The sequence below is a fragment of the Aquila chrysaetos genome, chromosome 20, assembly GCF_900496995.4.
Source record: "Aquila chrysaetos chrysaetos chromosome 20, bAquChr1.4, whole genome shotgun sequence".
Classification (NCBI taxonomy): domain Eukaryota; kingdom Metazoa; phylum Chordata; class Aves; order Accipitriformes; family Accipitridae; genus Aquila; species Aquila chrysaetos.
Genome location: NC_044023.1, coordinates 16,487,531 through 16,500,995, shown reverse-complemented (window position 1 = coordinate 16,500,995; position 13,465 = coordinate 16,487,531). Strand labels below are relative to the sequence as shown.

At 46.5% G+C, this 13,465-nt stretch overlaps 1 protein-coding gene across 1 annotated transcript in view; it reads right to left on the bottom strand.

Moving 5' to 3' along the window:
- Positions 1–7,937, bottom strand: part of SYNPR (synaptoporin) — a 111,996-nt gene extending 104,059 nt beyond the window's left edge. The window contains exons 1-2 of the mRNA XM_030043729.2: positions 7,787–7,937; positions 7,640–7,705 (exon numbers count right to left, since the gene is read on the bottom strand). Of these exons, the coding sequence (XP_029899589.1) occupies positions 7,640–7,705; positions 7,787–7,804 (84 nt within the window). The 5' untranslated portion in view covers positions 7,805–7,937. The remainder of the gene's footprint in view (positions 1–7,639; positions 7,706–7,786) is intronic.
- Positions 7,938–13,465: the final 5,528 nt, after the last annotated feature.

Below are 13,465 nucleotides of genomic sequence, written 5' to 3'. Positions count from 1 at the left end.
CTTGACTGAATGCCATTACCAAACCCTTTCAATGCCGTAATCTGTACCTATCATAATAACCACTGAAACCCCCATCATTTTATGTGATTTAAGCATTTCCTTAAGAACGGGGAGCAATATTAGCTTTTCTAACCTAGTGAAGTATTCCAAGTGGGAAAACACTGCTTCCAAAGACAAACCCAGGAAGTCTCTACAATGGCCAGAAAATAAAACTGTGCAAATTAAACAAAGCAAAAAGCTTACCATTTGTCTATATTCAGTATTCTTTTGCTTTTGCCAAAAAGCAAGCAAGCTGTCACCTTAGCAACTATGTCACACTTTGCAGTACATACACCACTGTGAACAAACACCTTAAAAGCAGCACCTCCACACTGTGTTCCTTTCCATAATGTTTTTTATGGCACTCTGCAGATCCCCCCTGAGTGTAACCGCCATTAAGACCCCTTTGGCCAGTTGCTGGGCTGGACAGCCAGACAGATGGCCAAGTGCTGTTTTCCACACTGCACCCCAGGACCATAATACTACTTAACCATTTTTATTCGGTGCCAAAGGAGAAAGTGTGGCGCGAGCACTTTGCCTTCCATCACCAGCCCTGCGCAGAGCCCAGCGTTACCTGCTTTCTGCCTCCCCCCTTCTCCTGCGTCAGGAGGAGGTCCTCTCTCCCGGAGAAAAGGGGGTCTCCTGCCCCTTGGGATCACATCTAGTGCCACAAATCCAGGTGAACTCAGGGACCACAGGATCCAAATGATGAAAGGGTTTTATCACAAGCACCTCCAAGCCTCTCCTCCCCTGACCGCGACATTTGAATCCAGCGATGTCAACATGCAGGGCTTTTACCCAGGGCTCCAGTTATGCTGATGCTGATTTACAGGAGTGATGGCTGAAACATCTCCCTCAAAAATTGGCAAGGAGACTGTAACCGTGTATGTCTAATGGCAGAACCCTCTATCTCCATGCATCTTCTTGCTAGTTTGAAAGTCAGATCATTTTTGTTCTTCATTTCATAGAAACCTGGTTTGCATATATAATCAAATTTAGCATTAATGAGTCTCTCCTCATCTTCTATTCCTAATGCTTCCAACAGCCACATTTGGATAACGCCAGCAGATTTTGCCATCAAGAAGGTGGCTTGCCATGAGGAAATTTTACCAGTTTCACCCAGGGACTGCCCATGGAAGCAGTACATAACTCCAAAAATTCCCGCCTCTTGGAGCATTGTATCTCAACTATATTTGCTAATCCTACATAACTCATTTATACCAGGTCCCACTCTGGGCTGCTTGAGAATCATCAGGATTTAAATGAATTGTTAGGTGACCTTTTAAAATCAACTCTTCCATGATCACAATGTGAGCCTAAGTGGAAAACGGTAGTCACTTTTCAGATGAAAGATATAATTTATTTGCAATGAGGTCAGGCATTGCTGACCTTTCCTCCTTCCCTCCTTGCCTGTACCAGCATTTGTACCATTTTAACAGCAACTTTTCGATGGGAGAAGATTAGCATGGTTCTCAGTTTCCAACAAGATACACACAGAGATAAACATGCACGTGAACAGTACGCAGAACAGCCAGCTCTCTGCAGTCTGCGTAAAACCATGGGATCACAAGACAGATTTTCTGCCCTTTCACTTGTGTTCTGGGTTTTTAGTCTTTAGGGCTTCCATCCTTCTTCTGTTACCCTGTTCTAAAAGCATATGGTTCATCAAAGCCAAAGGTTTCAGAATCACAAGACTCCCAGAAGTTGAGACTTCAAGACCACAAGGTAAAATACCATGTAGGCACTGTTATTGCTTCTGCTGCCTTTATCCCAGTCCCACTGACAGAGTAACATATGGCTTTCACATCTGTCTTCAGTGCGACTACAAAAACTTTTCAGATCTTTCCTGTCGCTCACAACAGACCCTGGTGTCTAATGGCAAAATCTACCTCCCAGTTCTTCCTAATAAAAATAATTTGTTCAACAGAGTTCCCTGCCTGCAGATTACTGATACCCTGGTATGTGTCCAGAAGCTGTAGGTCCAATGACAAAGACCGATAAAGCCTGTTCGCAGGGCTCGGGTCTCTTGGATGCTCACAGCCTGTTGTTTCACTGGCAATTTTTGTCTGTATGGAGCTGCAGTGTATTTTGCATGCATTATGCTAAGCTGCCTATGAGAAATCATCCAATTAATGACAGCTTACAGAGAAGCGTTAGTTACATGGTAATTACCTTTCTAATATTAAAATACCATAGAAATGGATTTACATTTTTTGATTAAGTGGCACATGTTTTATTGGCCTGACGCTACACATACAAGACCTTTGAGGCAGTAACTGGGACCAGGTTTTCAAGAACAGCTAGGCACCTACATCCCAAGGGAGACATCAAAAAAATTGACAATACATTTTTCATATGTGTTTGTGTATCTTACACATCAAGATGGATGGACCCAGCACTAAATGCAGCATCTGATCCTGGCATTGCATAAGCAACATCAGCAAGCAGAAAGAAATACTCTTTTTATTAAGGCTTTTCTTTCAATATGAGGGCAGAGAAGATCAACTTCTCAACTCTTCCAGCCCTGCATCCAAGAGGAGCACTAAGCTTCACCAAGGTTACCCTGCTCCATCACCTAAAGTCTCTGCCCATGCCAGAGTAGACAGCAGCCTTCTGGCTAAGCAAAAACCAAACACACACAAGCAAGCATGACGAGTCTCAAGCAACTATAAAATATCTGAGGCCCATAAGACACTATACAGAGCAAACCACTAATCACCCATGCCTCATGGAAGCATTACCTTCTTAATTTTTTTTTTCATTTATTTTCAGCATCTCAAGATATCTAGGCTTTTCTAGGACATACTTGAAAGCATGCATCTACTTTTGTCCATTCATATGCATGCAAATATAATCCAACAAAAGCGCTCCATGGCCAGATGAGCAATCAGCATTAGGACAAAAGACGAGACTTATTATCAGTCTTTCAAGATTCAGATTCCCTTTGGCTTCCAAATACACATCTGTTTGCAAGGCAAAGGGGTGCTAACCCTTTCAGAATCTATACAATCAAAGCAAGCTTGACTCTTGCCAGGCTGGCAACAGCCTGGCCTTTTTCCTGGCCCACCAGTCAAAGGATCACACCGTGAAGGCAAGGAAGCAAAGCAAGGTTAGCTTGGTCCATGTACACACAGATTTTTCAAACCGCCTTGCAATTCTGCCTTGTCCAATTTCCACCGGAGATGAATGGGGATTTGTCGTCCAAATGCCCTGCACTGCTTTGGAAATATTTGGCACATCTCATGAAGATGCTCGTGAGCAGTGATGATCTGCAGTCATGCAAGGCCTGGAATGTATTTTTTCAGCACAAAGGCAAGAATTAAAACAACTCCTCAGACACATGTGGGTTCATTGAACATCCGAATGTCCGCTGCCAAGTTGTCCTATCAGGAAAAGCCCCAGTGTCCACAAGATTTGTCCTGCACCATCTGCCCTGATACTAGCAGCGCTGGCTTAGACAGAGCTACTTGCACGGTCTTTGTGCCCAAAATACCCCCTCTGCTGTGCCCATATCGGCTTAGACAGGGCTGCAAGCTGGCGGAGCAGGGAGCTTGTTGCACGGTATTTTAAAACAACAACCTGCAGGTTAGCAGCCAGGCAATCACAGCACCTCCCAACCTGCAAAACAGTGGAGTTTCTGCATCTCTGCTATTTATCAAGGATTACAGGGAAAGGGGTTACGGACAGCACTGCAGCTCCTGTTATTTTACAGAGAAACCAGGAAAGTGTCAGGTTGCTTTGGGTCTGCAGGAGGAAAGTTGTTTGTGACAAATCACAGCGAAGAAGCAGCAGAAGTTATTTAAAAACCTCAGCCTAGTGATACAAAGTTTCCATTTTTACAAAAATATTTTTGCAGGTAACCACCTGCATGAGGTAGTTCATACCCACATCACACTGCCATGTGCAGAGCCCCGCTTTTCACTTCATTTACTTCTGTAGGGCTCCAGAGAGGCAACGACTGCAAAACAAATAGACCCCAGCTGACAAACTTGCTTGTCTTGCTCACTTTTTGCGGACCCCAATAAAAGCAGACTAAACATATCCAGAGATTCACAGGACTGAAATTAATCCAGGGAGACGAATGAACGTATTTCTTCTCTTTCATCTTTCCTTATTCATTATTGTCAGGTGCGTGTATAGGAGAGTCATTTCTCAAGTGAAGTTGTAAAAGCGTTTGTGACATTGCAACGGGTTGTAGTGCCACAGTAGATTATCATGAAAAATAAGCTTCAGAAAGACACCCTCTTCTCATGCAAAGATCTGTGGAGTAACAGCCAGGGGAATAAAGAGGAGCAAGAACAAACACGGCTTTTAAACAGCTTTTCCCTGCCCCCAGCACATGCCGTGAAGCAAGAGTTGACTCAAAGCTGCAAATGTCCAGGGCCTATCTTGTACAGCTGTGTGCAGTTTTTCCAAGCCCTGATTTGTGACCCACATACTCCAAGTACACAATCTATTACCAAGGTAGAGTTATAAAAATGCAACTCTTGCTTAATTGATACAAGTTACTTTTTTTTTTTTTCTTCTTCTTTTTCTTAACCTTTCCTGGGCCTGAGCCAATGTTGTCTCTTAATGGCTTCTAAATGCAGTTTCTTGGCTGAAAATAAGATTACAAAGTACACGGGAAATACAAATGAAAACATGTTACAGTGCTGTGAATATTCAGAAGAATCAGTCTTATCTCAGCATCTTCTCTCTGGGTGTTAGGTGACAGTGAAAGTAGAAGACTGAAGAAGGTCAGATAAAGCCCCTGCTCCTTGAGACATAGGTCCACGTCTGAGCCAGACTACAGGTAAGCTGGAATTTGCACACCTACAGATTGCTTCTGCAACAGTTAGTTTCACACCCAGGAAACCTACAGCCACCTCAGTTCTCTCCAGACTTGCAAATGTTTCCGCTTGTTAATACACAAATTTCAGCAGCACTGTTGTACAAGAGGTTTATTAATAAAGACGTGCTGACCCCCGAGCCACCGTGGGCCTACCCAAATTCCCCAAAAGATGAGAGTGCCAACTCAAGGCTGGACTGCCTGGACCAGCTGAGGACATTTTCGGTCTACACCATCTCCACCCTACCAGCCTTTCTGAGGAACCCCCGTACCTCTGCCATCTGTGCTGCAACACCACAAAGCCTCCCCCCAAGCATGAGAGCCACCCAACGCCCAGGATCGCTGCGTCACCAGCTGGGCTATGAACTTTATTTCTTTGCAGATGCAATCTAGGACTCCAGTGGGAGGTCTTAAGAGGTGCCATGAGTAGCATATGGGCTACAGTACACAAACAACGGGGCAGAAATGCCAGTTCTCCCCTTCTTAGACTGCAGAAAGGGCTTTCCCCACCTCTGTGTCCTACCTGCTTGCTTTTCACACTAGAAAGCCAAAACTTGGCTTTCTGGGAAATATGCATTAAAAAAAGCGTAAGTTTTCTAAAAGCAGAAGTTAACACCTCCCTTTTAGATGACAAATAAGCCAAAAGAAGACAACATTAAAATTACTTGCACTTGCTTTCCCAAATCCTGAAACTCTGTAAAACTGGGTGTTATGATTCAGCTGCCACGTCACTCACATGACACCGGTCACACCCTCTGACAGGTGATTACTCTAAAGCTCCGAAAAACTCATCAGCATTAACAAGAGCAGGTTTAATAAATTCCACTGTCACCAGCACTTTTTGCATAAAAAACCCTCCACTCACACATCATTTAACACCTGAAATGAAACAGCTGTAAATCCAGCAATTAGCAGTATAATTTGACTGTTCTGATCAAGCATACCGAGGGCTGCGAGGCTGCCGGGGAACGTGGAAGCGGCTGCAGAATCAACTGGAGCATTTGGTCGGTTTTTTTGAAGTTTCAAATGATAATTAGGCTGATAAAAGGAATCTGAGAGAGACGGACACTTACTTGAGACTGGAGATGGCAGAGCGAGGTAGATAGTAGTTGGTAGGCATAGTGAGAGGATAAGGAAGATGGGAGCAACAAGAGGAAGTGAATAGAGCTGGAATTTAGGTAATCCAAAAAGCCTTTCAAGTATATTTAAAAAAAAAAAAGTCTTCCACACTCTGAGGTATCATACACTAAAATGTGCTTAATTCTACTTACACATACACATCAAAAGGGGAAAAAGTAATTTCTCAGACCATCTTAAATGTTAACACACTCTGCACCCTTCTGCCACATTCCCTTATTGCCAAGGACTGATACACCTCAGCCACGTCAGAAGAGCCCTGTTTACATCCAGCCGCATGTGCATTTATATATATACACCCAAGCAATGCGCAGATAGAGCGGCCAGAAGAGTTCTACATGTGGCTTTCAACCATGACAAAGGCAGCTTTTATATTCGGCTGTTGGAAGAAGTTACAGACCGAGGAAACTGCCAAGAGAAAAGAGTTCCCACTTGCTGTCCCGAGGACGCCAATGCACCGAGGGGGGAACAGTTTCCCCGAGGGCACAGCCCGTGCCCCCCCAGCCCGGAGCCCTTCCCGGAGGAGCTCGCTTCCCAACCACCACCACCAGACACAACTACACTGGGCAGATTGTCAAAAGACCACGCTCCCAGCAGTTATTTGCCATAGAAATAGCTTTCCTCCCCATTCTTCTGCTCCGTGCCGAGCGCTGCAGGGTGGCTGAAGCACCCCCAGACCGGTGTCCGGGGCTCAACCCCTGAACGTCCTGACTTCTCGAGGTGGGAGCAGCAGCGCCGGGTGGGTTTGCAGAAGCTCTGGGCGAGGAACACGAGGGACCTCGGCCGTTCTCGGCACGCAGGTCACCCCGCCGCGGGGCCACCTCGTCCCGAGCCCACGGCACCGCCACATCCCCATCACCCAGCTCTGCAAGACCTGATGCTTCGAGGCGTCCAGTGGAGAAAAGCTGCTGACCACGGGCAGGGACGGGGTCCGGGGCGAGCAGCTGCCCCCAGCACGCCAAAACAGCCCCTCGCAAACACCCTGCGGCCGGGCTGCGGGCGACGGGTGCGAACATGTGGATAAACGCACCCGCACGGGGACGTGCCCCCCAAAATACGCGGCTTACATAATTCCCCAGCCAGTCGGCGTTAGGGGAATGTGATTAATCCTCCATGACATGTTCTGAACTTTCCGTTCAGGGAGGCTCTCTCCTCCCGCAGACCTACTGGCGATGAATGTCATTTGACCTGCAGACTTCACTACGAATGAGCATCAGAGCAACAAACAGTGACATTGCTCCGCAAACCAATTATCTGCCTCCTTCCCCGCTCGGCCCAGAGACAAGTTTGCTAAATGCATAATGAGGATTTTTTGGTTTTTTTCCCCGTTTTTAAAAAAAAAAAAAAAAAATCGTTTACATCCAAGAAGGGGGGGGGGGGCACCCACAAACCCAGCCCCCAGCCCGCCCCGCCGGCCACATCGCTGTAGGATGAGAGTCCCCAGCCCCTCTCCCCCCCCCCGTGTCCCCCGTCCCCAGCCCCCTCCGCCGTCCCAGCTCCGGCTCCCACCTGTTCCGCGGGGCGCAGCGCCGTGCGCGCACTTTCGGGACAACCCCCCCCCCCCCCCCCCAAACCCTCCCAGCCCCGCGGCCCAAACGCTGCCCGAACCCCCCCCCCCCCCCCCGCGGGACTCACCCACTCGAGCACCCTGAGGAAGGCCAGCGGCTCCTTCACCACGCGGAAAGTGCCCGCGGAGGCGAGCTGCGGGCAGAGAGAAGGAGTCAAGACACCGCGCTCACGCTCCGCGCTTTCCCCAACCCGCCTCTGCCCGGTTCCGCGTACCTGGTCCACCGCCTCCATGGCGCCGCAGCCCCGCGGAGCCGAGCGGAGCCGAGCGGAGCGGAGCCGCCCGCCAGCCGGGGATGCGCGGCGCTGCCCCCGCGCACGCCGGGCGGAGCAGCCGGGCGGGGCTCCGCGCTCCCCACCCCGCGGAGCCCGGGCAGCGCTCCGGCCTCCCCCCCGCCTTAGCTCCGCCACTTTTTAAATTAGTATCAATTTTTTTTTTTTTTTTTTTTTTAAGGGAAAGGAAGACGTCGGGGAAAGGGGGGGAAAAAAAAAAAAAAAGAAAAGAAGAAAACAAACTGCCTTCCCCCCCCGCCCGCAAAGAAACTATTAATATTTTTGTGGAGGCAGCAGGGACAGCGGACGGCACCACATTGCACCGTGTCCTTCTTTCCCCTCTCGCCCTCCCGGGGCGAACTTGCCCGCCGCCCCCGGCCCCCCGCGGCAGCAGGGCTGCAGCTCTGCTAGCCGGCTCTCAAGCGCTCGCTCCCTCCTGCTTTTGTAGCATTTCCTTGACAGCAGAACAGCATTTTCTGTCTTGCTGTTGTTCTGGCCTCCTTTCCCAACATAGCTTTAATAATTATAACACATCCTGGGTGGCAGAGCCCGGGGGGAGCAGCGGTTCCCTCTGTCCATCCACGCTTGGGCTGCCCTTGCTTGCTGACAGCGTTTCATTTCCTCGTGGTATTAAAACACCACCATGAGGATTTTGTGATGGAGCCGGGTCCTGCCCCAGCAAAGGCTCAGGGAAGCACTGAGGGCACAAACCCATCACCCTATTTAACAGCACGTATCCAGCAACTGGATTTAGGCCCTGATTCTGCAAACATTTGCATACTCACTTAACTGCCACCTTGACAACCACTTGTGCCACCAGAAGGACATCAGTGCTCAAATAGGATTTGGGCGCTAAGTAGGTCAGAGACTGCGATATCTGCCTAAAAAATACCTGAAGCTTTTATGCCCTGTAAGGAATCAGCCATCTGCAAAAGTTTAATGAGTCAATTACTTTTGCTCAGACTAAAGCTCTATTTAAAAAAAAAATCCAAATGTATTCTTGGAGTAAACAAGGTGCATGTGGGGGGAATGAGTTTCTGAAGGCTTCATTGGAATTTGAGGCAGACAATTTGGGGTAAAGTCATGGATCTGCAACAAACCCAGCTGAAGTGTGTGGTAGCAATGAGGCTGGGTACAGGGGTTTTTTTGGTTGGGTTTTTTTTTTTTAATAATCTTTTTTTACCCTATTAAACCAGCTTTGAGGTCAGAATTACAGTTACATTTCATTTTTTCAGGGAAAAAAAACCCCTAAAGTTGTATTTTGTGCCCCCCTTTCTTTCTGCCCTAGGATAAAAAACAGGAAAGAAAAATGGAGAACTTTTCCTTATGAAATGTTATCAAGTAAACTTTTTTAATTTATTTAAATAATAACATCTAGGAAATACAAAACCCTTCTCAGCAATTCTAGTAACTGCCAGCTGGTGGCCTGGTGCCATGGGAGGCAGAGTCTCACTGGTGCAGAGCTGCAGGGCCAGGTCACTGTGAGCCACCTGCCTTCAGCTCTCACACCTGAAGAGATTAATTAGTTCAGCCCCCAAGAAGAGCACAGTACCCATCCTTCTTCCTGCAGGGATTTCCAGCTCTGGTGTCTGATATCAACCATAGTTAGTTTGCACCAGCACGAGTAACCACCAAAGTTCTTGGCTGTGGGAAGTATCATTGCTTGTGGTTTACCGTGACTGGTGTATGCTGTTGCCTTTAATAGGTTTCTTTCATGGAGAGACTTAGAGCTGTAGATGTATTGAAGCCATTCAGAAGCCTCCTGAGCGATTAAAAGAGTACTGAAACATTTAGTAAAGGCATAGCTGACCAGTACACTGGGGAGATGTGGAAAATCTTTTTTCCTTAATTTTATTGGTAGTATATTCTGGAAAAAAAACATATGCCCAATCTCCATCGCCTGCCATGGAGAACTGGAAGCTAACTCACTCACCCTTTATTAATTACCTCCTATTATAATCCTGAGATCTTTAGTAGCACTTGAACTTTAGCTTTCAAAAATTGTCAAAGGCAGAAAAATAAAAGCAAATACTTTTAAGACCTTCACCACTGGCAGGTTGGGCCCTCTTGAAGACTGGGATGGTTTCCCCGCTGCTCTCTAGCTCAGTACGCTTGGGCTTGCGGCGGCTACAGGAGCTCCCTCATGCTGCGTTTGCCATTCCCTTTCTACCATCCCAGCTGTGTTTGGGCTTGGTGGTTTTCAGTGCTGGGCCATCCCCACCTCAGCTCCCCCTTTGGCTGGAAATCCTTGCAGAACCATGGCAGCAACCTGATTTTATAGTCAGTGCTCGGTGCCTCTTCTAGCCATTACGTCTTCCAGATGGCTGTTAGCATTTGTACTTCAACATGGCAGAGTAACTCTCTTTGGTTTTCAGAACTGCTCTCTTTATACACAGTCCCACTTAGCTTAGAAGTAAGAGCATCTCCTTCCCAGTTCTTGGGCCTCCTAGCACAAACCTTGCTCTGCAAATGACGTTAAAGATCCACACTTTTTTGATACTACATAATAAAACACACTTTGAAGCGTACATTCAAACTAGCAGAGATGATATGTCTGCAATTACTGGAGATACAGCAAGAACCTATACACCAAAATACTAAATTACATTCACTGTTTTCACACCTGTGAGACTATGCTTGACATGCATGAATCAAAAAATGCCATTAGAGGTGCAGTTACAAATCTCCATGATGAATGAAAAACAGTCTGAGGAGACCAGAAGTGTTTCACAGGGACAGGACCTCACACCATGAGTATGCTCCCTAAAGGCAGGAGCCTCCCAACATTTCCCTTCCTTGGAGAGGGTCCATCAGTGCCCTAGGGGAAGTGGCAATGCCAGTCCTGCATCACTGCTGGGGACCAGAGTCCCCCCCCAGGACACTATTGCTTTAGTGCTCTTCCCTCTTCACTTCAGAAAAATAAATGTAATTGGCACAAATCCTGATATGGCAAGTTTAAAAGCTAAAGTCCTTATTTCAGGATTAGCATCTTGTCCAGCTACAAGCAATGATTTCTTTCCTGTTTCTAGGAAGTATGTACCCTGATTTTTCATTTGGGTACAGAGAGTGGGAAGCTTCCCTGACTAATGGCAAGTGCAAGAGCTACATCTGTTAGATGTTATCTATCAATAGACAAAGCATCAAGATGTGCCTACTTCTCACTCTTACCTTGGAATTGTTTTCTTCCCAGGGCTTTACTGAAAGATCCATGTCAGACTTCTTCTGACCTGCCTGAACCTGTATTCTGGCAAATAATTTCCTACTGTGTCCTCCAAGCACCAAGTCAACTAAATTCAGCCTTCTGCTCCACACCCATGGACTGCAGACCACGCTGCGCTGGAAAGCGTCGGATCAATGCAAGCAGCAGATCAATGCAAGCACAGCTATGCCGGCACCACTCCTGAGCACGTGGCTCAGGATCAAATTGTCCCTGTGGGAACAGAGAAACAGCCATTGCAAGACGAGGACACTAACTTTGGGGATGAAGTGATGCTGCTGCCCCAGCCCAGGACTGCGACAGGCAGAGCCGTGCCTGCCTTGAGGGGCTGAAAGAAGACAGTGGGGATTTGTCTTTGCTTGGGACATCCTTGGTTTAAATCTTACTTCCATCTGCTAATGGGGAAATGGTAAGGAATGATCTCTTGTTCTGCTAGACTGGACATTAAATGTAAGCCAGATATACTTACATACAGATATATACATGCACACCTATAAAAAGTAAACAGCTGAAAGCGCATTTCTTCTTGCACATGGCAGAGCACAAAGCCTACAACCTGTGGGTCATCCAGGCTGCAGCAGAGAGGACCAGACGGTGGGGTCACCCTGTTTGAAGCGAGTTTAAGGCAACTGGTGATAGCACCAGTGCTATTTTTTTGTGAGCAGTTGGGTGTGGAAATGAGGTCTCGCACACGCGCTAGGAGGACCATATGGCGCTTAGCACACCAGATTTCCCAGCTCCAGCCAGGCCTCAGTCTCACACTCTACCTGTCACTCTTCTCAAGATCCACACTGTCGAGGGTCATTTCATCCTCTCGGGGTCTCCATCAAACTTGTTTGCAATACATTATCCCCAAAAAGGGAGAGCTTGGTGCCATCTCTTGGATCTTTCTGTTGTTTTTAAAGCTACCAGTCATTTTGATTAGGTTACAATATTTTCCCCTGGGGCTGTATTCTGCACCAGGGAGCTTTTGACCTTTTCCTGGCACAGGGGAGTTCACTCCCCCATCCTAATGCCAATTGCCAGTCATTTCATGGCTTGCCTCCATTTGTTTGATGTCTTCACTCTAAAATTTAATAACAGATAAGCAACAAAATATGAGGCCTTGGGATAACCAAGAATTGCCTTCCATGTGACTAGGAATCACATGGGGGGATCCATGGGAGAGACCAGTCTCTGTCCCTTAGGTCCCAGCCAGCTACTGTACCATGTTTTCTAGCACCCGTGAGCCCCCCCCCCCCTTGTTCCATTTTCAAATTCTAGGTTTGCACCCCTGCCTATAAATAATCCTTAATAAACTTAATTTCCCAAGGAACATCATTTCCCAATTTTCCTTGTGTCCAGAGGATAGGGCCAAGCAGGCACATCGACCCCCCCCCGACCATATGTTAAGGTCAATAAACTAAAATGCCACAGTACTGCAGAATATTCCACTCTCAGAAGCTGAAAAAAGTCTGCATACAGAAACCCATGTGTGCTTGTTTCAGAGCAAAATAGCTTGGAAAAAAATGCACGTCTCAGTATGCTGCCAGATAGACAATACAAAGTCTTCAGGATTCAAATCAGCAGAGCAATGAGGCCATTGCTCATTATTAAGCTAAAGGTACAAAAGTATTTTTAAAAGGAGCTTTGTTGAATCAGCATTTGTTTTTCTAGCAACATGCACAATTTCTTTAAGCAGGGTTATTTTCAGAGTATGATATGAAAATAATTATGGAGCACTTTCTAAAGGTTCAGTGATTAAGGCAAGCAGCCAGCTGTTTGGCTGCACAGCTGATGTTGACCAAAAAGTATCATGTCTACAAGTCAAACTATCTTAATAAGATTTCTAGATCTCACACACGCAAGACTTACAATTATTTCTCTCCTGATCTCCAGGAATAGCTGCAGAAACCATCTTTGGTGTTTCTTTTTGGATTTCAGTTACGTGCCCGTGAAATGAAGTTAAAAGCCATATTATTGAAAGTCAAGTTTTCTGGAGTCCAAAAGGTTTGCCTGACTTCGCTGCAACCTTTGTTCCATGTACAAAGAGCGATCCTGATTTGATTTTAAAAATTAATCAGTAATTTTTCTTTTCCTTCTTAATCCTTCACTGACATCAAGTCTTGTCATTTTTGATCCTAGCTTCCAGAGCGCATTGTCTGGCTTTAATCAAAAGCATTCTGTAATTAGGTTCCAGCTAATTTAGCTTAGACTATTTAAAAGCAAAAAATAACCTTGCTTCCTGGTAAAACCCAGCTAAGTTTCAAAGGAGCTGAACAGGGGTAGCTTCATTTCATAAATATATTATTGACAACCAAATCCTTTCCTTAAAAGCATGGGGATATAATTTATCCTGGGCATTTTGAGGGTGATTTTGTACACAGGAACACAAAGAGCACAAATGAGCGTGAGAAGCACCGCTG